The 23,914-nt window shown below is 38.0% G+C and overlaps 3 protein-coding genes across 6 annotated transcripts; all 3 read right to left on the bottom strand.

Annotated features, from left to right (window-relative positions):
* Positions 1-352: 352 nt before the first annotated feature.
* Positions 353-11,531, bottom strand: LOC112454921 (CCR4-NOT transcription complex subunit 10-like). The gene is made up of 15 exons (XM_025016564.1): positions 10,714-11,531; positions 10,169-10,491; positions 9,936-10,042; positions 9,350-9,501; positions 8,840-9,039; positions 8,346-8,631; positions 7,923-8,270; positions 7,190-7,299; positions 6,869-6,947; positions 6,531-6,576; positions 5,327-5,366; positions 3,679-4,494; positions 1,739-2,066; positions 1,145-1,387; positions 353-951 (listed from the first exon to the last, which is right to left on the bottom strand). The coding sequence occupies exons 1-15, from the start codon at positions 11,117-11,119 to the stop codon at positions 653-655; spliced, it is 3,783 nt and encodes a 1,260-aa protein (XP_024872332.1). The 5' UTR covers positions 11,120-11,531; the 3' UTR covers positions 353-652.
* A 1,598-nt stretch (positions 11,532-13,129) lies between these two features.
* Positions 13,130-21,026, bottom strand: LOC112454917 (girdin). 3 transcript variants are annotated; one of them, XM_025016556.1, is made up of 6 exons: positions 18,911-19,250; positions 18,728-18,751; positions 15,730-18,237; positions 14,881-15,571; positions 14,631-14,731; positions 13,130-14,369 (listed from the first exon to the last, which is right to left on the bottom strand). In XM_025016556.1, the coding sequence occupies exons 3-6, from the start codon at positions 18,181-18,183 to the stop codon at positions 14,232-14,234; spliced, it is 3,384 nt and encodes a 1,127-aa protein (XP_024872324.1). In that variant the 5' UTR covers positions 18,184-18,237; positions 18,728-18,751; positions 18,911-19,250; the 3' UTR covers positions 13,130-14,231. The 3 variants fall into 3 exon arrangements, with proteins under 3 accessions (XP_024872324.1, XP_024872323.1, XP_024872321.1); XM_025016555.1 differs by lacking the exons at positions 18,728-18,751; positions 18,911-19,250 and adding an exon at positions 20,937-21,026; XM_025016553.1 differs by lacking the exon at positions 18,728-18,751.
* On the bottom strand, positions 20,719-23,889 carry LOC112454918 (asparagine synthetase domain-containing protein 1). 2 transcript variants are annotated; one of them, XM_025016558.1, is made up of 5 exons: positions 23,563-23,889; positions 22,952-23,137; positions 21,737-22,666; positions 21,191-21,603; positions 20,719-21,114 (listed from the first exon to the last, which is right to left on the bottom strand). In XM_025016558.1, exons 1-5 carry the CDS (start codon positions 23,620-23,622, stop codon positions 20,940-20,942), a joined length of 1,764 nt encoding a protein of 587 aa, XP_024872326.1. In that variant the 5' UTR covers positions 23,623-23,889; the 3' UTR covers positions 20,719-20,939. The 2 variants fall into 2 exon arrangements, with proteins under 2 accessions (XP_024872326.1, XP_024872325.1); XM_025016557.1 differs by having other exon boundaries at positions 22,952-23,152; positions 23,563-23,887.
* Between the last annotated feature and the right edge of the window lie 25 nt (positions 23,890-23,914).

Below are 23,914 nucleotides of genomic sequence, written 5' to 3'. Positions count from 1 at the left end.
CGATACTTGGCGCTTAAAGATTAAATTAGATCTAACTCCCTAGGGGCCTGCAGGCAGAACAACCAATCGACGCCGCGATACGCGGCGCTTAAAGTTTAAATTAGATCTAACTCCCTAGGTGCCTGCAGGCAGAACAACCAATCGACGCCACGATACGTGGCGCTTAAAATTTAAGTTAAATATAACTCTCGCGAGCCTGCAGAAGAACAAACTGCCACGATACGTGGCTTAAAATTTAAATTAAATATTGCTCCATTGATGTTATTATAAAATTTCGCACTAGTGTATTTAATTTAGGTCATCGAAGGAATTGGAAAAATTGTATTATATCGAATAGAAAAATAGACGCCAATAAGATGTCGATTAAAACGGTTTTGATCTGTTTAATAATTTTCACTGACATTTCATTATTGTACTGTCTTGAGGATAACGTGTGACAAGAGACGAATGTATATCGTTTTACAGCGCATTAGATTTCACATTTCAGTATAGTATATAGTTGACTGAAACAAACTATAAATATCGGTCAGAATCTGCTCGAATCTTGTAAGCCTAGCTCTATCGAGCACGCCTCGAGTATATTGACCAATATTGTAGTTGCTTTCGGTTTTTGAGTCCTATCGCTATCGACGAGTCCTTTTATATTATTCATTCAATGGATAGGTTCCACAGACGTTATTCTTGCGGAACGACCGAAAAAGCCACGAGTACCATCGGGTCCTGATGGCATTCTCATCACGTTCTCAGGCACGTGCATTATCGCGATGCTGTTATTGCTTCTCGATCGATAGAATACATTCTGTTCCGACGTTGAAGAGCACAAGGATCCTCTCCTGATGTTCGTATCGTAATCGCGACTGTATGTCGAGAGCCTTCTTGATAACGGTCCATAATCGGCCGATCCACGACGATTTGCGATATAGCAACTTCCCCGGCACTCCATCGGAGAACCTGTGATAAGTACGAAGTGATAAATAAATGATTGTATCATTTCGAGTAAACATATATTGATATGTTGCGCAACACGTAAAAAAATTACATATCTACGTGATAGAATGTACCACGGGCAAAAATTGATTGTCCCGCGATCGACATGTCCATTGCGTAACGATATATCGTATATACGCTATATATGCGTACTAACCAGTGGCAGAACAGCAAGAGTAACGGCGATTTTCATGATGATAGAACGTATTCGAGTAACTTGGATGAAAGAAAGCTGCTTCGGAACCAGACGAGCAGGTGGAGTAACGTCTACCAGAGTCTGAACTAGAACCAGAACCGGAACAGGAAGACAGACGCCGAAACACAAAACCGTTCTCGGAACTGGATATGGAGCAGGAAGAGAGCTTACGAGATAAACACGTGTCCGGTGATGGTGGCCCTGCTATAATAAGACAGATGCGTGCGTGTTCAAGGCGTTGTTGATTGAAAAGTTTAATAGTACAGAAATTACACGTATTAATAAATCCTATAAAAATTACGTGTACTTTTCTTTTTTTTCTAACGAAAAGGATCGCGAGGGAAAGAAAACAATTTTTTGCTGCGACAAAACCCTTATTTAAGATTTAAAAATTAATCGTTCGGAGAAATCTAATTTTAAAAACCAAAGAAATGGTAATAAAACGATGAAAGATTAACAAAGAAAGAGCTATTTAAAATCGATCAAATAAATATAGATCAACGATTGGTCTATGATATCCTGTATAGTATACGATATTTTCTTACGATATGATACCTTGGAAGGAATAACTCGTATTATGAACGTGACACATTGGATACCCCTGAAAGCCTCTCTGAAGCCTTACTCTCCCATCCTCTGGCTCGGATCCACTGGGACAACTGGACGAGTTGTGCGTGTCTTCCCTCGCTACTCTATTGAGACTACATTTCTTCGCAGGCTGGTGCTTTCTTCTCTTGTCAACCGAATGTCGTAATTCAAATACTTTCGCATCGCCCAAGGCCATTTGCATGGCGATTCGCGTGGAAGCTGAATCCGTGAACTCGACCATGGCACACTCCTCGATGGAGGCCACGTCTGGTCTTTTGGCGATTGCCTGTCGCACCTACATAAAAGCGTGTAAAAATTTTATTTTCTATTTCGATATCGTTATTAGATGTGGTTCGACATCATCGACTCTCAAAAATATTATGCAAAACGAGATTTATGCATAGCACACATAATGCCTATCCGCGACTGATTATTTACAACACACATCACACACACATGCGCGCGCCATAATATGTGTGTGTGTGTGTGTGTGTGTGTGTGTGTATGTATACAATCTATATACATATACATATATTATAACGCTGCAACGTGATGTTTGCAAAAAATAGGATACTTTTGTACTTGTACGACCAAGATTTAACAGTCATTCATCTGTTTAGGTAAAAACATTTAATCGAAACTAATAATTAATAAGGAAAATTTAAATTTTAGTGAATTGCAGGTGGTAATACGTACATGTCTCATACTGGTAATACAACTGGAAAAGATAGTTTTTTCCAAAGATATAAAAAAATATTGTAAATATAAATGTATAGATTATGTGTTTGATAATAGCTGACGTAACGATTGAATAATCTACTACTGCGGTGGAAACCTTATGTAGTTTTCTATGGATCAACTGTAGCTTGTTATTAGGTGTGATAAATTGATTATGTACAACATGTACGAACGTTACGTCACAGTGAGTTAGGCCATGTGCCGTGATTATGTCACGATAGAGTGCAATTGTGGAAAATTTGACGGGCGACAGGATGGAAACGTAATAAATAAGCATTATCCGTGTTACCGGTTATTATCAAAGAACTCGGTAATGTTCCAGTCTGTAGAATTGTCGACAGTACGTGAGGAAATTGTGACACTAGGAATTTCGCAAATTACATTAATTTTTCTATCGATAATTAGTATAGCCTTCTTATTGCGTCCTTTATGCGTGTTTTTACCTCATGCATCTTCTGGAGAACATAAGAAATACGATCCAAAAAGATATCATAACGGTGTGCGAAGAGGGGAGAAAAAGACGTAACACTAACGCGATGTAAGTATAATATTTCAAAATATAATTATACTTTGTATCACATCTCTACGCATGTACATAGATAAATTCTCTAACTCTAAAGTGTAAAAACCATTGAAATTCGTAGGTATATTCTTCGACTGATTCGCGCGCAGCTACATTATCTTTTTCTTAGCCGAAGAGTTGAATGGACACTTTACGAGTTATATCTAAAAAATGAAAAACCGTGTCTGCAAAAATGAAAACTATAAATCTAATTATTTAAGGCTGCAATTCCAGAACCACGTTTTTAACGCTCGCAAGCGTTGTTTTATCTGTTACTTTCATAAAGTTGAACAAGGACAGAACACACTCAAAATAGCGCACAAAAACAGCCTAAATCTATATATTACATATGATAAAGTATATCTGTTAAATTTATATTTGAAAATGCACCTAAACAGAAAACTTAAATTGAACAAATATCGCGTTGCAGAGTAGGACTCACAGTAAAAAAGTAAAATATTTTGCTAAGTATTCGTTATTCGCATCAACGATGTGCGTCCAGTTAGAGAGAGAGAGAGGGGGGGGGGGGGGGGGGGGGGGGGGGGGGGGGGAGAGAGAGAGAGAGAGAGAGAGAGAGAGAGAGAGAGAGAGAGAGAAAACGTTTTACCTCAGGAGGTATGGGACGTCCAGGTTTGAGAACCCTTATCAGCGCTATCTCACCACAAGGTTTAAAAATCTCAGCGACAGATTCAACCGTTAATTTCTCTATCGGTAATCCAGCCGCTAAAATGGTCCTGGAAGGAGCTGTCTGATCAAAAGGTGGTAAAGGATTCACTCTACGCAATTTAGTCCCTTGTGGATTAACCTCGAGCTTCTTAGATCTCGTTAAAGCCGCTCCGACTGCTCTCCAATCCCTGCTGAGATGCTTCACCTTTTTAAAGCTGGATATCAATTTAAGGGATACGTAACCTTCTTTGTTTCTTTTCACGTGTTTCAATAAAAACGCATCCTTTATGATATTTTCGTCGGAAAAGTAATATTCCACCTGGGCGCATATCTTGTCGGCTAACTCGTCCGTCGGCATCACGAAATTATTCGTCGTTTTCTCAACCGTTGATATCGCTGATTCCGTTACGTCCGTTGATTCCGTTGGAGCGTCCGACGGTACATCCACTTGTCTCTCTATAACTTGTATAACTTCTTTCGACGCAACATCATCCACAGAGTCCGCACCCGAATCTTGTTCAATATCACGTCCCTTTACGAACCTGACCTCGCTATCGTAATCCGACAAGTCGGCCTCGTCGCTCTTGGAACCTCTTCTGTCGAAAGAAAGACTCAAGTCGCTGTCTACGGAGGAAATGCTGTCCTTTGTTTCAGATTTCTTCATGCGGGGAGCTGGTGAGGATGGCAGATCGTTCGTGATCCGCTCCTTTAAATCTTGAGATACTTCCAACTCCATATTTTTATCAAAGTAAAGCAACTATATCTCTATCCGAGAGATTGTAAAAAAGCAACTTACAGTTTGTAACCACGCGCTTTAATGAAGATTATATTCTCTCTTTGGCGTTTACAAACGTTTCGTCGTGTGTTACATCAAGAATATATACATATAATATATATTTGGCCCGTGCCATATGTATATATAATATCGTATTCTCTTCTTTGTAACACTGATATGTTTTATTGTCAGTATTGAAGAAAAGAGTTGTGCGAAAACACAAGCATAAAAATTGAACGACCGACGAGCGCGTGCTTGTCGCTCACACTGACCTTCCGTTCTGCGCGCGATCCGTTTTATAGCCGCGGCCAAGTTCGGTGCGTAGTGAAGCTACAATGGTCTCGTGGCCGCTCGTGGCCTTCTTGAATACCGGTCAAGAATGAGACATTCGGCGAATGACCGAAGGGCACTCGACGTGAACCTTGAGCGAAGGAAAGGGAGTTTATAATACAAATACGTGCCTCCGATACGAGAGAGAGAGAGAGAGAGAGAGAGAGAGAATTGAACGTATTCTTTTTAGTCACACGCACGCACAAATACGTGAATAATGGTTTAATTTAATTTAAGTGATAAAAGTCAATTTTTTTAATAATCTCGAACACGCGTTAAATATTTAAATTTTAAACGTAAAAGTATAAAAAATTTATATCGATACCCTACTCCCTACTATCGCTACGCATGAGCTGTTTACGACGTTACGTTATGCCCGTTCTAGACTGGACGATGAGCCGACTCTCGGCTCATCCGCCTTCTATAGTGTTCGTGACATAAACTATACATAAACTATAGATTTTTATCCGTCTACACCACTCACTCGGATGAGCGATGAGCCGAGAGTCGGCTCATCCTCCAGTCTAGAACGGGCAATACGCATCTCGAATCGAATCTATCGTAGAACGTCAAACAGTCAAACGTCAGACCGTGTCGCACAGACGTGATGGTCACTGCTGGTCACCGGCAGGCAGGCAAGGACTTACGAGAGTTACGAGACAAACTTAACCAGACTTAACCTCGGTAAAGCCCTGGGGGTACACTCGCGCGAACGACGCGCGTTGCATTTGTACGCCAATGGCATAATAATATATAGGTCAAGTCCGGCTGGCCACATATATGGCCATGAAGGACGACGAAGCGAACTCGGAGTAAGTCGTCGAAATGAAAGGCTACGGTCTCCCTCGTCCAGGCCTCTAAAGCCCCTAAGGCTTGGCTCCTAAAGGCAAACGCAAAACTTCGACCTTCCACGGAGTTCCACGCGACCCCTTTACGGACCCCTACGGTCCCATTCGACTCTTCAGGCCTCGCGCACTCGCGTCGCACCGCGCGCGCACCAAGAGTCAAGAGCCGGATTATTTTAAAAGAGGGTGAGATAACCTTGGTCTTGACTGAAGAGATTAACGAAGGAGAAGAGTGAAAGACGTGGGAGGAAAAACAAAACGACATAACGCTACGTAGATCGATTCTTTTCGTCATTTCATTCTACGTATAAAAACATTCGTGCAAGTTTTTAGAAAAATTAATTGAGGAATGATGACGTTGCATAGATAAGCACGTCAACATTATTTTATACATAAAAGACAAATGTATTTAAAAAAAAATGGTATGCGTAATGAAAAGAGTCACGTTGAATGAAAAAGCGCCACGAGGCGCTTCACTTTTAAACCTTTAAATAAGAAAACAAAGATAACCCTTGTATTTTGAAGAATGAGCGATGGATAAACGTCTAATTTTATACGTAATAAAGAATTGTTTTTGCTTTAAACCAATATTTTATTATAATACGCGTAAAGTGTGATACCATCTAAAATAATTATGTCGATCGTAAAATGTCCATCTCGAAACAAAACTACTTATACACGTTGAAAAATTTTCCTTCTTTCTTTCACTACTTGTAGAAATATAATCATGTAGAAAGAGATGTAAAAGATTCAGACATATCTTTGCATCTATAAATTAAAAATACCTAAATATTTATATGCATATGTTCTAAATAGACATATATCTTGCATTCCTAACGATACTGTGGACAATGCTGTTTTATTATCGATTTTGAAATGTCAGCGTGACCTGGAATTAAAAAATATAAAATGCATTTCCCACATATGTGCGTGATACTTGACAACAAATGTATCTATAGTGCATACACCTGCTTATCGAAACATTGAACGAATGTACAACTAAGAAAAGTATTTGGACAAAAGTAACTTCGTGCTTTGCACGCGGTTTAAAAAATAAAAGACGTTGGCTACGTATACAACGCAAAGAGATGTAAGTAAATAAAAAAAAAGATATTCTTATCCACCGCGTGTTCCAAGTTTTAAATAAATTTTACGTTTATAATACTAAAAAAAGATATTACCTAATTGTAGCTCTATATACAAGGCCAACATTATCACTTGTATAGGTATATCACACGCTGGTTCTTTTGACATCCATATCTGAAATAAAAATTACGTGATAGAAATAGCGTTTCATATAAAAGGCAAATGAAAAAAAATTTCATGTATCATGTCATTAATGTGTTCTTTTTTAATATTGTCTTAATCTCTTAATATTATAAACAAAATCAGAATGTGAAGGTTTCAACGGGACACTAAGTATAGTAAAACGTTAACGTATAATAGAAAAAATATATCTTATACATTATGTATTACATTAATCTTGATATAAATATACTTGCTTGTTTCAAAGTTTCTCCAGATTTGTCTAGTTCGCCTCGTATGGCATAAGCCACAGCCAAGTTGTAACGTATTACAGCAATGCCAGTAGAAACTGTTGTGGGATACCATGCTATACGTCAAAGCAACAAAATATTTATTTCCGAGATATTTTATTTAAACGTTATTATTATTATTATTATTAACACTAAATATTATTGAAAATCTGGAAAAAGTGATTAGGTAAAAGGAAGGTGGCGTAGTAAATGGACAGGTTGAATATCTTTCGATAAAGGAACCATCGAAATATCACGTAAACGGTGAAAAAAATATAACCGAATGAAAAAAATAACAATATAGATATGAAAAAAAAAGTAATACGGTGAAAAAGATTCAAATCATATATATCATATATCTTTTACAATAAATATAATTTTTTGAAACTCTTATCTACGTTTTTTCTCTATCGATGTTTGATACAAAATAATCCAAAATGATCAAAAGTACACAGATTTGTCTTAGAAAAAGACAAATCTGTCAATTTTTTTCCACGATTTGTAATCAATTTTTTGCTGAATCTTGTATTTAAAAGAAATAAGTAAAGAAAAATAAATACAACCTAGCAGACCATGAAAATGGTCTCGGATGTCCCTCTCTTTTTAATTTTCAACGCACGCACGCGCGCGCGCGCGCGCACACACACACACACACACACACACACACACACACACACTGTATATAATTTTCTAAATTTACCTCTTACAGGCTTTACCGTAATTTCCTCCACCTTTTCTTTATCCTTCTCTTGAATTTCTGGCATGGATATAAATGTATTTAAATCTTGAAGATTTTCTAGCTTAAGGTACTCTAGTGCCTCGCTAATTTTGTCCATGAATATTAAACTTTCAGCGGCGTACAAGTTGCCTAGCATTTTATATGCTCCAGGTAACTTGTTAAAGCTTAATAGAGTTTTTGCATGTTCCAGAGAAAGTATATAATCTCCAAGACACAAAGAGACATAAGCGCTAGCAGCCAAGACACTAATTTTTAAGTTAAAAGATTCGATAGCTGTAGCTCGTGACATTAATGTTACATGCTGGATACCTGAAATACGTATGTACAAGGTAGCGTTGTGCGAGCGGAATATCATATATATGCGGTGTAAATTATACGCTATACCTAACGTGTGACCAGATATTACGGATAGTGACACTGACGTCGTCATAGTTGTTACAGGTACGTTTGGCTCCGTCGTGTTCGGTAGTAAAAGTAATGCATTTTTCAGACATAAATAACCAAATTCCAATGTTGGTTGTGGGATTGCATAGGATAGTCCTTCCGAATGATATCTACGGTCTTTCGAAAGAGATGTGGCTAATATAATTTTTTTATGGATACCAGAACCTATTATCTTCTGCACCAAATCTTTACGCCGTTTTGGAATATTGAAATCGACCTCGTTTGACTAAAAAATATATAGGACAGAAGCACGGTACACGTGTATTATTATGCGCATTAGATAGAAATCACATGTGTGCGTTTATTTTACATATTCATTGAATAACGATAGTACGTGCAGCAAATAATAAATGTTTCCAAAATGATGTTGATATTGGTTAAGAAGTATATACGTTAAAAGAGTATGTGAAACCAATATCACACGTGCAACTTACATATTTATGACTGTAGATACAACATTCTGCCATTCTGAGCAAGAGTTTAGGATTATTGTGTACCTTCTGTGCTACTTCTGTGAAGCAATCAAAAGCTTTGGACGCTTTACCAGCGTACAACAACGATACACCTAAACTGTACATTAACTCGTAATGTTTATTGCCACCAAGCGTGTATAATGGTTGAGAAGACAAAGGATCTGTAATCAAGTTTTCTTTTATTAATATTATTAATATTGGCATCATATGTGCATACGTCATTTAGACGAATGCCAAAAATATGACCAACTCTTTTTTTCACGCTATAAATGCTTGCTTAGATCCAAGTGTACCATAATATTAGTCTTGGTGATATTTTAATGAAACATGATCTTACTTTTTGCACTCTTCGTGAATATTCAACCGTCGTAGGGACGAAACAAAAATTAACCATTTAAAAAATAAAGATAAAAAAGAGACACGTTTACGTGCGTTGTATTTAAATTTACATTTAATAATTCTAAAACGTACCAATGTCTTTGACTTGCATGCTCTCCAACGCACATTTATTTGCGCGCAAAGCTCTCTGAAGATAAGAACAAGCCAGAATAGGTTTACCCATCGCGAGATGCAGACATGCCATATTGTTATAAAACAAAACAGCCGAAGATTCCCCACATAATCTGTAAATCGTAAGTACATCGACACAATGTGTTTTAGAATCGAGCTGACATCTACTTGAACATTTTTGCTCATCTTAAACAGCAGATTTAGACTTTTTTTCCAAATAAAGATGGAAAAACTAATGGATTGAAACTGAAATGGCGTATGAACCACGTGTTTTCACAGATGTCTAATGTGGAGCGATTGAAAAATGTACGTGCATTTTTTTTCTCACGAATCCACTCGTCTATTAACTTGTGTTTCCGTTTGTTATGTTCCCTTTGACGGATATAACGCACAGCTCGCGTGCTCGTCGTCGTGTTGAGAAAAAGTAAAAATGTTCAAGGTAGATGGACGTATATCGTTTCACGTTGTATAACAAATATTAATATTTACAAATTTTTGGCTTTGCTTCATGCATTTGTATTTAATTTAGTTAATATATGTAACATACTTAAAATCTAAATTTTCTTTCATTTTAGACGTCAAAAATTGTATTGCCTTTTCGTAATTTCCTCGCAAATATTCCAGATTAGCCTTCAAAAAAATTGTCGATGTATTCTGAAAGAATCAAGTAGCTTAATAGAAACGGTATGTTATACATATATCAGAGATCATTCTCAATATCTTCAATGAGTCTTGAATAACTTTGAATTTAAATCAAGTTATAATTTGTAATAACGTTACCACTATGCCCAATGAAACTAATGTCTTCCATTCTTTTTTACAGAGTTTCAGTTGATGAGTCAAAAGATATATTCTCGCTTTATATTTCAAGAGTTTAATCTTAAATGTATCCGTCATTGTATCGCCAACATCTTTCTTTTGCTCTCTTTGCTCCTTAATAGATTTCATTACTCCATCCTTGTCAACGGATATCTTGGAACTGTCAGTAGTCGATATAAATTGACTCTCCACATACGTTAATATTGACAGAGCTGCGTCTGGTTGCTCCGTTACTATGTACAATTCGATCAGTAGCAGACAAACTTTATGCGCTAAAGTTTCTTCTACGATCAAGAAAAAAATATGTATAAATATTATTTAAAAAAAAATGGAGATACTATATATATAAGCCAAGTTTCACGTATATAATCTCAAATAAAGACTGTTTATCAAAATGGAACCAAACACATTGGCAAATACTTGGCACGTATGTACTGGAGTATTTGGCTGCTCGAACGTCTAACCTTTAAAAACTTGGTATGTGAACGTATCATTGTCGTACGTACCCATTGGCTCGATAAAGGCAAACAGCCTAGTCATGATTTGAAGCGCAGCATTATACTGTTTAGTATGATATAATAAAACGGCTTGATTATATCTCATAACGCACTTTTCGACGTCATCGATAGTCTCGTTAGAATCCGTAGTTAATATCTGGCCGCATATAGCGTTCAAACTCTTCCGTGTCAGCTCGGTTTTCTTCAAGTCACTTTTATAATATTCCACCACAACTTTGTTATGCGTAACTTTAAGATCGGTAGGCCTGAGACTCTCCAGCTTATTCAAGTATGATAAGCACGACGCGTAAGAACTCTTTTGAAATTCTAACAGTATATTTTGAGCCAATTCACGCTCTTGTTCAGTTATAACAGAGACGCTGTCTTTACTTTGCGTTTCTGAAATTTCACTCATAATGATATGTAAGCACCGATATGGCGTGTCTCGATGCGTACGTGCGTGTGGGCTTTCTTGTTTTTTCTTTCTCTCTTATTTTTCCTATTCACGTGAATCTTTAATCTCCACGCACGTTTTACGTGTTTATATATATGTAATCTTATTATTTTTTTGTGCTTTCGTGTCTCTAGTAGATAAATACATGCACGCGTGTAGCGTACGTAGCACATATATACATCTCCACGTATCAAAAGGTTCAGGCACCGCGCTCAACAAAGACGGTTAATTTACAATATACGTTATAAATAATGACGCGCACAGACGTTCGGTTAATTTTTTTTCTTTTTTATTTTCAAGTCCTGCTTTCGAGCCTTTTGAGCGTTTCCAGTTTCCAGCAAAACCTATCTTGACACTCAAGGGCTGCGTTCCAAAAATCACTCTCTCGGACCGGTATTCTTAAGGCTGAATTTCCATTGAGCGCGTCACGCGTCGCGTCATCCAATCAAAACGTCCACGTTTATTACATTACAAAAATGTTAAAAAATGAGATATTTTGATTGGTTAATTCGGATGACGCGACGCGTGACGCGCTCAGTGGAAACTCAGCCAAAGGCTGCGTTCCCATTATACGCGTCGCGCGTCGCGTCGTCTGTCGTTAACCAATCTAAACATCCCGTCACAAATAATGTAATAAAATGGGATGTTTTGATTGGTTAACGACAAACGACGCGACGCCGCGTTATGAGTTATCCAATCAAAACGTTTCATTTTATGACGTCATTTCCGACAAAATCTTGCGTCGGAAATGACGTCATAAAATGAAATGTTTTGATTGTATAACTCATGACGCGACGCGCGACGCGTGTAGTGGGAACGCAGCATAAGCGTAGCATAAAACCAATGAGCATCCTGCACTCCTGCAGCATAAAGTCGCCATATTAATTTACATAGATGTAAATCAATATGGCGGCTTTATGCTGGATGCTCATTGGTTTAGCGGTCTTATGCTATGCTACGAAAGAAAATCTAGGGGCCTCGTACGTATTTTTTTACGAATATCTACAATAATCATACTACGTTACTAGTTGATTACTATTTAATTCGCGTATCAAGTTAACGGTGTAAATTAGGGGCGTCTTGAAAACGACAGAAAAATGCAGAGTCATGCTAGGTCTACAATGCGAGTCGTAAAGTCGTGAGTCGTAAGAATTGACCAATCACAGTCGATTATTCTCCTTGATTGGTCAATTCTTACGACTCACGACTTTATGACTCGCATTGTAGACCTAGCATCACAGTCGAATGTGCGTGGTTCTTACTTTTAGAACCAACGAATCAACGCAGAGTGTTGATAAGACAAACTCATCGGTTGTGTCTGCTGAACGCGCCCATTATGCTAGGTCTACAATGCGAATTGTAAAGTCGCGAGTCGTAAGAATTGACCAATCACAATCGAATTTGAGGAGAATAATCGACTATGATTGGTCAATTCTTACGACTCACGACTTTACGACTCGCACTGTAGACCTAGCATTATTGAACAAATTACGGTAATAAAAGAATATATATTCGAATGTATACGCTAGATGCGTACCTCAGGGGGGCGACGAAAAGACCCAAAAGTTGTAGAATTGTGCCGCCCAGATAGCGCTTTCATCGCCCCCTCTACCCCCGCTGCGGTACGTATCTAGGGCGAAAAGACCCAAAAACTGTAAAATTATGCCGCCCAGATAGCGCTTTCGTCGCCCCCCCTGCGGTAGTACGCAGCTAGCGTATATCGGTGTTGCAAGTTGCAATACTCCACTCGTGCTATTCACATGTGCGTGAATTCAATAACACGTGAAACATATCTTATTTTTCTTTTAAAAATTATTCACGTTTCATATTTTTATATGTTTTTTCGTGTTTTATACACTTGTATGGCAACGTGTACTTTTCACGGCAAGCGATACGGCGAATAAGAGATGTATATCAAAACAAAAACGGACTAGTTGAATTTTGTTACATATTAATAAAAATTTCTGCAAGTGTTAAAGGTTGCTTTTTTAATAAAAAATTTTTTGACAAATATGATTTTTTTTGTAACTTTCAGACATTAAATACGTAGTAAAACACACACACACACGCTATTAGTTCATCTATGCACACACGCTGATCAATTATATTTATATTCATATACAAACAAGTGAGATTTATCATACGATTTTAGTATATATTCCATAACTTTTACTACAACTATACAAAATGAAATACGTGTATCAGAGTATGCCCGCTCGGTTTTACGTTAAAAAACTGGTGCAACTGGATTCAAGTCTGTGCTTATGCACAAAATATAATAAACATGATTCTTGACAGCTAGTCCTTTTGAAGACGGCGACATTTCTTTTACAAACGTACGTTACATTCTTCCAAGTGTTTAACAACTTGCTATAGAAATACTTGGCTTATTCTAAACATCTTATTGATAAGATACGTAGTGAAATATATAGTATTTTATCGTGCAACTTGTTAAGCTTGAAGCACGTTTAACGCGAAGGAAGATTCTAATATCATTACGATACAAACATTCCGACTGTTGTTTATCTATAAACATTATGGCACAGAATACTGCAATAACGTACCATTATATATATATATATAATGCGATTAAAATCATATACAATGGTTTTAATATTATACACATATACATAAAATCTCAACATAACAAATATCAGCGTGTTACCGTGCTTCATGTTTTATCCACTTACATCGTACTATACAAAAAACCATCGTGCCATTATTGTATTAAATATATAGTAGATTAATTCTGCCTACATACATTTTTCTGCTATTTATCGTAACAATCGTTCGTAAATTGTAGATTAATCATTACGTCTATGATATCTCGATATATATTAAAGCCAAATCTCTCACTTTAGTTTGAAGTCAACGTAAAAACTGAAGGCACCCGTGTTACAACATACATCATCTGACCGTTCGTATCCCTGAGTTATATCGTGGCCTTATGATATCACCTTTATATCGTTACGTAATAATTTTATATAATGAAATAAATATACATTATTCAATACGTACAAAGAGACGTTGATTTTTATTACAACTGTATATAAATAACAGCTGTTTGTAGACATCACATCGAAGTCGACCCTACGTCAAGGCCCGTTAAGACGAGACATCGTTCTTGCAAGCGCTTCATATGTGACGTTATACATGCGTTTTCTATGTACAAATCCTTCACCACGATATCAGCACTCGCTAATTTATCAGCCTATTGGGATAAATCATAATGATAAAAACTGTTATTTTACTAGATCTTGTGCGTTATTTTAAATCTTTATTATTAATGCTTATGGTTTTAGCTTTGCGTAATCATTCTGTATGATTTTTAGTATTTCGCAAAATTGATGCATATTTTTTTTAAGCAACGAGGTGTCGTAACTACACCATATTCTATTCTCTCTACACTATATTGTATTCTCTTATCGGACGTTCATGCGTAAGAGAACGTGATTTGAAACGTGATCAGTACCTGATCGACAGTTGTTTGAACTTGTATCTGAAGTCTTTCTTGGGTATCACGGAGAAGGCACTGTAATTCGCATACTTCCGTCTGGTGCTGCACCATAATACCTATAACAGCAATAGTTTTGCAATAGTTTTTTTTTCTTCACGTAGAGTAACATGTTTTTTTTACACAAATATATATGTTGTGTATCGTAAAGATTTATCAACACGTATTTTATCGTAAATGACGAAATGATAAAATGAAAAAAACTTACGTTGCAACAATTTTTCAATGTACTGCCGCTGCTGTTTAATATAACGCTGCAAGTGCCGTTTCTTGCGTTCTTGTGCGTAAAGTTTCACTTTCAAGTTTTGAAAAATGTTTAGATCGACGCAACCTACTTGCCGCTGGCTCGTACTCTGCGAGCATGTACAGCTGGTTTTTTTCATTACGTCACGTATCACGTTGACGTCCGCGTCGCCTTCCTCATCTTCCTCTTTCATCGCTAACATAGTTTTAGCAGCAACATGTGAGTTCGTGTGATACATCTTTTGATCTCGACTTATACCTTTCATTACTTTTATAGGGCATTCGGTATGCCCTGTATTATACAGATTATGTCCATCGATGTGATCGTTTTGTTTCAACAACCCGTTAAGCGTGTTGGACAATGGAACGTCCGCCGAGGTATGACACGTTTGCACGTTTGTACCACATAAATCCATCGTCGCGAACATTTCGTTCGTTGACGGAATACTAGACGTACTGGAAGCGTTGCACGGCGACGAATCCGAGAAGGTTGCTAAGGAAATTTCATCCGGTACTTGTACGTAGGAATCATTTGTACGTGGTTGTTCCATCAGTCTTAACTTTTCACGGAGATGTCCAATTTCAAGATTCTTCTGCGAGATATCAACATCAGTTTTTACTTTCCATTTCTCAAATTCTTCTTCGAGCTCTATATACTGAAACGTTAAAGATGGAAAATATTTTTAGTTTTTAAAATAAAATGATACGAATGGGTGCGTGCATGTGATGAGGATATAACGAAACATTTGATTTGGTATATCGAAAACAAAAAATAAACATAAATTTACGCAAATGATAAGATTCTGTCCTGTACCTGTTGTTCCAAGTTAAACTTTTCTTCTATAGGAGACAATCGTCCATTACTTTTTGATTTATCCGAGGGACTAATTAATTCTTCGTACTCTGTTATCTTATTAATAAGCTCGGCAAGCTTGTCATCGCTTATTTTTTGTTCTTGCTCAAAGAGCTGTCTCTCTTCTTCTAATTTGGCAGCCCAATAATCCTCACATTCCTCGTATTCCGCTTTCAATAAATCTAAACTTTGTTCGAGTTCCCGACAACGTTCGGTCACGTGCTTCTTCTCACGCTCTAACACGTCTACGTTTGGTGCAACACTTTCGACTTTGGTAACATTTGGGTGACTATGTCTCTCCTTGTTAGCCTTGCACTGATCCACGAAATGTTCTTCTTTTCGCGGTGGATAATCTCTAAGACTCGTTGCCTTGGTTTGCGTTAGATTTTTTGCATCTTGACCAGCAAACGTATCCAAATCTTCCGCGCTCGTGGACCGTGTTGTGCGTTTCGCGGAAGGTGGCTTCGGTATTTTCGAAACGACCAAGTCTCGCGAGGACTCGTTGGCTCGTTCCTCACCGTCGACTTCAAGCTCAGATGCAATACTTTTTCCGAAAGGAACGTTCTCCCGTGAGGGACAACGTTGTAACGCAAAGCTCGATCGCAGGCCAGTGATCACGCTCGATATACCATCTCTCAAAGCGCACTTTTCTGGCAGGCATTTCGCACTCGTTGACAATACATTTTCCAAATCCTTTACAATCATATCCCCAAGCGACGTATCGGTTTGACCTTGGCCATTCATCGATGTACCAAAGCCATCGTACGACGCTCCCTCGTGCTTGATTTGCCGATCCACTTGAAACTCTTGCGCCATGTGGCAAGAGTTCTCATCCAGCTGTAAATCGTACGCCAACGACGACGCGAGCATCTCGTATCTCGTATCCTTGCCGTAACATCTCAAGTTTTCCAATTCCGCGCCAAGTTCATCATTCTGATCTCGCAAGAGAGTCACTTCGGATTGCAACTGTTTAATACGATCGACGAAGAAGTTGACTTGTTCCTGTTGCTTCGCCTCTATGCTTTGTATCTCATCGTGCTCCGCGTCTAATACTTTTATTTGTGTTAACAAATCGTTATTAGACTGCCGCAACTTTTCGATCTGGCTAAGAAGCATTTTATTTTCCGCTTCGAGCATTTGACTCTCTTGCAAAATATCTACGACTTTATTCCTCATATCGTGGTTCTCCTTTTGCAGCGCCAGTAACTGATCCTCCTTTGATTTTAGAGTCGCGGCATCCATCTCCCGTTCGATATTGAGCTGATCCGACAATTCCTTCGTGATTTCAGCATAACGTTGTTCGCTCTGCCTCTGTAAATCCTTCTTCGTCTTTTCCACGTGAACATGATATTCATCAATCTCCTGTGCCAATAAATTCGCCCGTTCATTAGCTTCCAACATGTCAATCCGCATCTTTTCTCTTTCCACCTTCATGTTATCTATCGTAGCGGTTAAATTACGTTGCTCATCCTGATGGACAATCATCATTTCTCGTAATAAACGTATATGAGTTTGAATCGTGCTATTACCTAACGATTCATTCAAACTCTTGAGTTCGTCGCATATGATATTTGCTATTTCCGCGAGGCTCGTATCCAAAGCATCGAGATCTCTGCTGGACGATACCGCAATTGCGTCAGAAACACCAGCGACGACCTTTTCCTTTTCCGACTTGTCCGAATCTCTCGTAGTCCGCATCGGATTAATTTCACAAGACGTGCGTGTATTAAAATCTAACGTATCTACATCATAGTTTACATCTACGATACTGTTACGAGACAACGCGGTATCCTCGCGTTGCAAAGCCTTCATACTTGTTCTCTTTTGAAATATAACTACAAACTCGTCGAAGCTTATCAACCCATCGCAATTTTGATCGAGACTTTCAAAGATAGATTCCGTTATCTGTTTCGGGAGTTCAGGAATTTCTAAGCAACTCGATATAAAGTGCATCGTCGTAGAATCTGTGTTTCCCCTTAAATAAACCTTAACTCTCTCCCATAGGCGTATCAATCTATTCTCATCCATGATAACGTTAGCTTTCATATCTCGAAGACGAACCGTACTCGAAGTACTCGTGACCAGTGGTAAAGCTTGATCTTTTTCGATATCGAGAGAGCATATGTTTAAATTATGATATGGTTGTACGATATGTTGTTTATCGGTTATTAATCCTTGAAATTTTCTCAACAAGAGTAACAAGCCATCTCGGAATTCCTGAAAGGATATCGTTTGTTTATTCGGACGATGTTTGCAGATGCACAATTTCAATTCCTCGATCAATTCGTCGAGGTGCAATTTCGTGCAAATGGAAAGTAGATCATTCTCATCGAGTTCATCCTCTCCTTTTGTCAAACAGCTTTTAAATACAGCAAGAAGCTGTTGTTCGTAAAGATCGCTGCTGCGTTCAGCCATGCCTTCCGCTCATGGTTTCCAAATTAATCAATGCCACGGCTCCATATAATATATCTGCAAACAATACGTGTAGCGACTATCTTGTATTACGTTACAGTAAATATGTATATGATATGCATACACGTGTGTGTGTGTGTGTGTGTGTGTGTGTATTCCGTACCATCGTAATATGCGCACAAAAATACATAGTTTTAATTACTTTCTTGCAAGTGTGTAATAAAACTAAGCAGCGACATCATCTTGTGTACGTCAAATAACTATTTCTATCAAAGGTACCTAACGAAACTAGTTAAATAGTTATTATACGAAAGACAAAACAAAAACTGACAAAAACTGCCGCGTATGTATGTTACACATAGGAATATAAACATTGTTTCTTAATTTTTTTTTATGTCAATGTCACTCGAAACGTGACTTGCATTCGTTCTCTTGTGTGATCCTCTCTTATATCCTTTTATAACATACGTTCGATGGTAAAGAGCCTTTTATCATCGTTGCTAAATTATTATTATAATCAATTTTGATCGACGTTGAAAACATGTACCTCAGTGTCCTCGATCTCTGAAATCTTGTAAATAACGACGGAAAAAATAATGAAAAATAAATAAAAATTTTATTGCGTTACTTTATTGAGCGAAACATTGAGCAAAACACAAATGGAATGCCTATGCACGAAAGATTTATACGACATTAAGGTTAATCATTGACACAGATTGTTATAACCTACCACGTCTATCCAAGTTATAGCACATATCTGTGCGGTATTACATTTAAAAGATTATTCTTTACAACACCCAAATGTTACAACGTAATCAGATCTTCTTTTTTTATTTGGAGTACGTTTATTTGAATGACGTATTATATTTAATAGTAAGTAAACAGACTCTGATACGAATGAAAAGAACACGCCCGACTACACTTTACGACACTTTGCGACACTCGGTTTGACGTTTGACTGGCTCTTCCGATAAGGCCGGTTCTACAATGGCCGCGTTCAACATACACAGCTGAGTTCTCGAAAGTGAGAGAATTCACTAGAGTATCTACAATTTCATTGGGTCTGTTCGCGTTGCTTGCACTTTTTGCACTCAGCATCTTCGCTTTCTCTCTCTCCAACGGCCGAATATATATTTATCTCATTTCAAGTGCAAAAATGTTTGGTGATTTCAAGCAACGCGAACAAGCCTATTGGTCGAAATCTAGTAAATCTGAGAAAAGATACATACTTATGCTGCGTTCCACTTCCCACTATACGCACGCCGCGCACGCGTCACGACGCCGCGTCATGAGTTATCCAATCAAAACATTATGACGTCCGTTCCGACAAGATCTCGCGTCGGAACGGACGTCATAAAATGAAACGTTTTGATTGGATAACTCATGACGCGGCGTCGTGACGCGACGCGTATTGTGGGAACGCAGCATTATACTGTCTCGACATTAGTAGAATTGACCCCAATGTAAACGCACTTTAAAGATTTACCCGCCGAATTCGAATAACACGTATTTATTTATATATTAAAAAAGATATATTTAAAAAAAAAATAAATTATTAAGAATAATATACTACAAATGATGTACAAACGATTAAGCACGATAAACTGTACGTTATTATTATTTTTGAAATACTGAGGGGCTAACTTTTAGAGGTCTGGTTAGTAAAACTTTTATTTTTTTTTAATTAACCAAGAATGTACAAACACTAAAAATCACACGACATTCATGGACGAACGATGTATTACATCCGAATATATTGTTTTTGTATTTTGTTGTAGATGAGGGGCCAAATATATGGACCTCGTGATATTTAATGTACAAATCTTAAGGTTTATACATTTCTGATGATAAAAAAAGTCCATAGTGTACAAATCTTTAAAAGTTGGATTCAGACAAAACGTGTCAAGCGTCAAGCGTCAAGCGTCAAGCGTCAAGCAGCAAGCAGCAACCCACTCAGCGAGGTGAAATCAGCAGTGGCGTAGAAAATATCGTCTCGCTGCGTGGTTGCTGCTCGCTGTTCGACGCTTGACACGTCCTGTCTGAATCCAGCTTAAGATTTGTACGTTTCTAGTTTCTGATAATTATTCTTAATTTATCTTTGGAACAGCCAAAACGGTTGATAATGTCAGCACTCTTCAGTCAGGCCGTGCCCCTGAAGCCCCTTTGGTGGTCACAAAAATTTACCCATCAGGGTTGTCGCGGTCTTGAGTAACGTACCAAGCACTCCCGAGCAGTCGAGTAAAACGGTCTCACACAAAACGCCGGCATGGCTGCTCTCGGGTTTCTCTCTCTCTCTCTCTCTCTCTCTCTCTCTCTCTCTCTCTCTCTCTCTCTCTCTCTGTTATACGGCAAATAATATACCAATTAAATTATTTACACGTGCAAAATGTATATATGCATATGTTTATGCACCTATGCAAGTTTATCTGGATAAAGCCATTGATTGGTCCATATACATGTGCATAAGGAAATAGACCAATCAATTTTCTTATGCTTATGCTCAAGTACTGGTCTACAACCTTGCTTTAAAGAATATTTAAGCTCTAATAAATATTTTTTTAAAGCAAGGTTGTAGACCAGCACTTGTGCGTTATGCAAAAGTCTGTGTTTTCCGCTTAAGCCGTAAGACCGTGACTAATTACAAAAAGGAAATGTAAAGAGAATACTCGACTGTACGCGGTCACGTTCTTACGGCTTAGAGATTAAATATTGGCGACGACCCATATGTTATAACGATATACGGACATGATACTTACGTCTTACAACCTCGTTGATACATCCGTAGCATTTTCTTTACCATTTGCAATTCGTGAGCCAAACTGGAAAGCTCTTTTAGGAAACGTAGCCGTACCGTGAAAACCAATCTTGCAGGCTAGTAAACGTAACAGTAACTTATCTCCCAATCCACTTGGCATTTTCTCAGTCGGATAGCATCTGCCAATGATTTTATCGTCAATCGCTCATTCGTTTTAATCCATTACGTGTTTATGTAAATGTTATGTAAATTTACCTCTCCCATGGTTTTATAAGCTGCACATATTTCACCAGATTTTCATCCAGATACGGTAAACGGGATTGTTTCCCGTGATCAGAAACAATCCGGTCGTCTCGACCTAAATTTCTCTCGGAAATCCTGGCCAATTCAATACTTAATTCTTGCACCAGTGCGTCCCATCCTCTGTGCCTCAATATGGTTCTATGTCTCATGTATCCGCCAAATAATTCATCCGCGCCTATCCCTAAAAGCAATATCCTGCACGGCGATTCGTACGCTTCGTTAACTGGGTACAGAATGCCTTTCGCTCGACTCGCGAACCACATTGCGCATCCTAGACTATCATCCAGAATTGTACGTAGTGGATGCACGAGATCACAAATTCGCGACGCACGATACAGTTGTAGTTCCGCTTGTGCAACGTTACACTGAAATAAGCACGTTACATTGTAATCAGAAAAATAATGACACGACATCTTTCGTTCCTTCCATCTTTTCTCGGAAAAATATCGAAAGATATAAATAAGAGATAAAAATCAATCGAATATAGGAAAACTGTACTTGTATAAAATTCCATTTCCTATTGGGACAAATTCGCAACAATTCAGAATACGTTTGCCGTCCCGTTTTTCGATCCGGTACGTCATATTTTTGCGTTGCATTCCCTTTTTCATTGTTTGCGTGACTCGCGTTCTGGTTTTTGCTCGCAGGTCTTTCAAACGCGACATTAATGAGATCGATGCTTTCGTCTTCCGGAACGTATTTGTCGGCGATTGCTGTTAAAATTGCCGAGTCTAGGCCACCAGAAAATAATATGCCGATTTTGGAATGAGTGCAAGTAACACTTCCACCGCTTAGTATGATCCTTATGCACGTCTTGCAATAATTTGGTTTCTTCTTTACTCTGATTTTCACTGATTCATGCAACAGTTCTGTCAAACGTTCGACTCTTTCATCTACCTCTTCATATTTCAACAGATGATGCAATACCTCGTTAAAATCTTTACTACACGGTACATTCTCTAGATATTCCACATCTTTTCGAGTAGGATGCAGATGCAACGTTGTCCACGCCGACGAACAAGCGCCCACGATAGTGTCTTTAATGTCAATATCCACACTTAACGTTGTCTCCAGTACTTCGATAATATCCGTGAACCTCAAGTCAGGTTCTTTCCACGGATAACATGCTAAATTTATCCGCGACATATTTAAATTCATCGCAAAGATACCTATAGCCGGCACTTCTACAATCCCTTTTATTTTTTTATTCGCAACCGAAGCTAAAGTCAATGAATTAGCCTTGTTATCCACTTTCAATAGTAAACTGTGCCGTCCGATAATATCTCGTCCAAAGTATAACGTATTGCTCGACTTTTGATAGTACACTAAACAATAAGGGCCTTCGATCTTCCGAAGCACAGACACGACATCCTTGGTCGATTGTAATTCAGTCAATATAATATTTGTATCGCAAACATCGTCTCTTGCCTAAAACAAATGTAGGTCTTGTAGTTTGTTGTGCACGTGTGTTAAAATATATATAGATATTTCTTACGTGTATATTTCTCTACATTAATTCTCTCGCCCAAAGGGTCCAAAGGATTGACTTTTTAGAATTTTAATCAAGTACAAACTCAGCTTTACCTATTTCTATTTTTATGCGCTATCATTTATTGGATATTTCGCACACTATATTAACGTATTAACTATTTTTAATAATGACATTCATTCAAAGTATTTTATCGGAATATTCCGCACACATGCGTTACATACCAAATGACCGGAGAAAAGATCTCCGTTCCAAAGTAACAAGTTTTCATTATCATCTAAACTTGGCTGCGTCGTTACTCTAGGTCCTTGCATCCATAACACTGCAGCAGCAAAATGTCCAAGCCAGTCACGACTTAACGTCAAACGTTTCTCCATTAAATAATCAGGGCCTCGTGCAGCTATCGCATCCTTGCAAATATTCCACTTCAAAACAATTTGAAAAAAGTTTATGTATGTACGTTACGGTTTACTAACAATAAATGTAGTAGACACAAGATGAGTCTCTCTTTGCTCAGCTCTTGTTAACGTAATCAACTTTTCGAAAAATGCAGTATCAAACTCATCAATTTTTTTTTAAGTTGCACATTTTATGTAATTTATAGATGCATAGATGCTAAATTTACCAACAAAAATTTCTGCTATTCCCTTCCTTCCATAAGAGATGAGATATTACAATAACACGTATTATATAAATTTTTCTTTATAAAATTTCTGCAAAAATCTGTTCCTTTTGGCTTTCTACATCCTACGATTTGTACATACATACACTTTTCTGGCTAATAGAGTTTCTAAACAAATAATCTTGCATCTTATATTTTTAACGCAAGTAATACCTGTTTAGTGGATTCAGAGTCTTGTTCGGGTTGATGTATGGAACAAAATATTCCACACATTGTGTGGATACTGGTCACTGTGATATATGCAGCTATGCACTACAGTTTAATCAAGTTTACGCACTGCAAAATGTCTAAATAAAGTTAATTGAGGAAATAAAATCACGAGGCACCTAACCTCTAACCTGCCCGACTGAGCACGACCGTTTCACGGCGCCACACACGGCGCTGACGGCGCTCACTGCTCACAGTGCTCACTGTAGCCTGTCTGTAGCAATGGCCGCGTTCAGCAAACACAACTGTTGAGTTCGTCTTCGCAACACTCTGCGTTGATTGGTTGGTTCTAAAAGTA

This window comes from Temnothorax curvispinosus, unplaced genomic scaffold, assembly GCF_003070985.1.
Source record: "Temnothorax curvispinosus isolate PA1 unplaced genomic scaffold, ASM307098v1 QBEX01005549.1, whole genome shotgun sequence".
Lineage (NCBI taxonomy): Eukaryota > Metazoa > Arthropoda > Insecta > Hymenoptera > Formicidae > Temnothorax > Temnothorax curvispinosus.
The sequence above is the reverse complement of the archived record's forward strand: the minus strand, read 5'-3'. Positions and strand labels throughout refer to the sequence as shown.

What these genes read in the sequence shown, in the direction of transcription:
- LOC112454921 (XM_025016564.1), bottom strand. Translation starts at nt 11,119, where the DNA reads ATGAGTGAAATTTCAGAAACGCAAAGTAAAGACAGCGTCTCTGTTATA. An exon ending in TGCCTTTATCGAGCCAATGG is followed by an intron (nt 10,492 to 10,713) that starts GTACGTACGACA and finishes TCTTGATCGTAG; the next exon opens with AAGAAACTTTAGCGCATAAA. An exon ending in AATATCTGGTCACACGTTAG is followed by an intron (nt 8,271 to 8,345) that starts GTATAGCGTATA and finishes TACGTATTTCAG; the next exon opens with GTATCCAGCATGTAACATTA.
- LOC112454917 (XM_025016555.1), bottom strand. Translation starts at nt 18,183, where the DNA reads ATGGCTGAACGCAGCAGCGATCTTTACGAACAACAGCTTCTTGCTGTA. An exon ending in CATTGAAAAATTGTTGCAAC is followed by an intron (nt 14,732 to 14,880) that starts GTAAGTTTTTTT and finishes TTGCTGTTATAG; the next exon opens with GTATTATGGTGCAGCACCAG. An exon ending in TTCAAACAACTGTCGATCAG is followed by an intron (nt 14,370 to 14,630) that starts GTACTGATCACG and finishes TTATCCCAATAG; the next exon opens with GCTGATAAATTAGCGAGTGC.
- LOC112454918 (XM_025016557.1), bottom strand. Translation starts at nt 23,622, where the DNA reads ATGTGTGGAATATTTTGTTCCATACATCAACCCGAACAAGACTCTGAA. An exon ending in GGAAATGGAATTTTATACAA is followed by an intron (nt 21,604 to 21,736) that starts GTACAGTTTTCC and finishes TGCTTATTTCAG; the next exon opens with TGTAACGTTGCACAAGCGGA. An exon ending in CTTATAAAACCATGGGAGAG is followed by an intron (nt 21,115 to 21,190) that starts GTAAATTTACAT and finishes AATCATTGGCAG; the next exon opens with ATGCTATCCGACTGAGAAAA.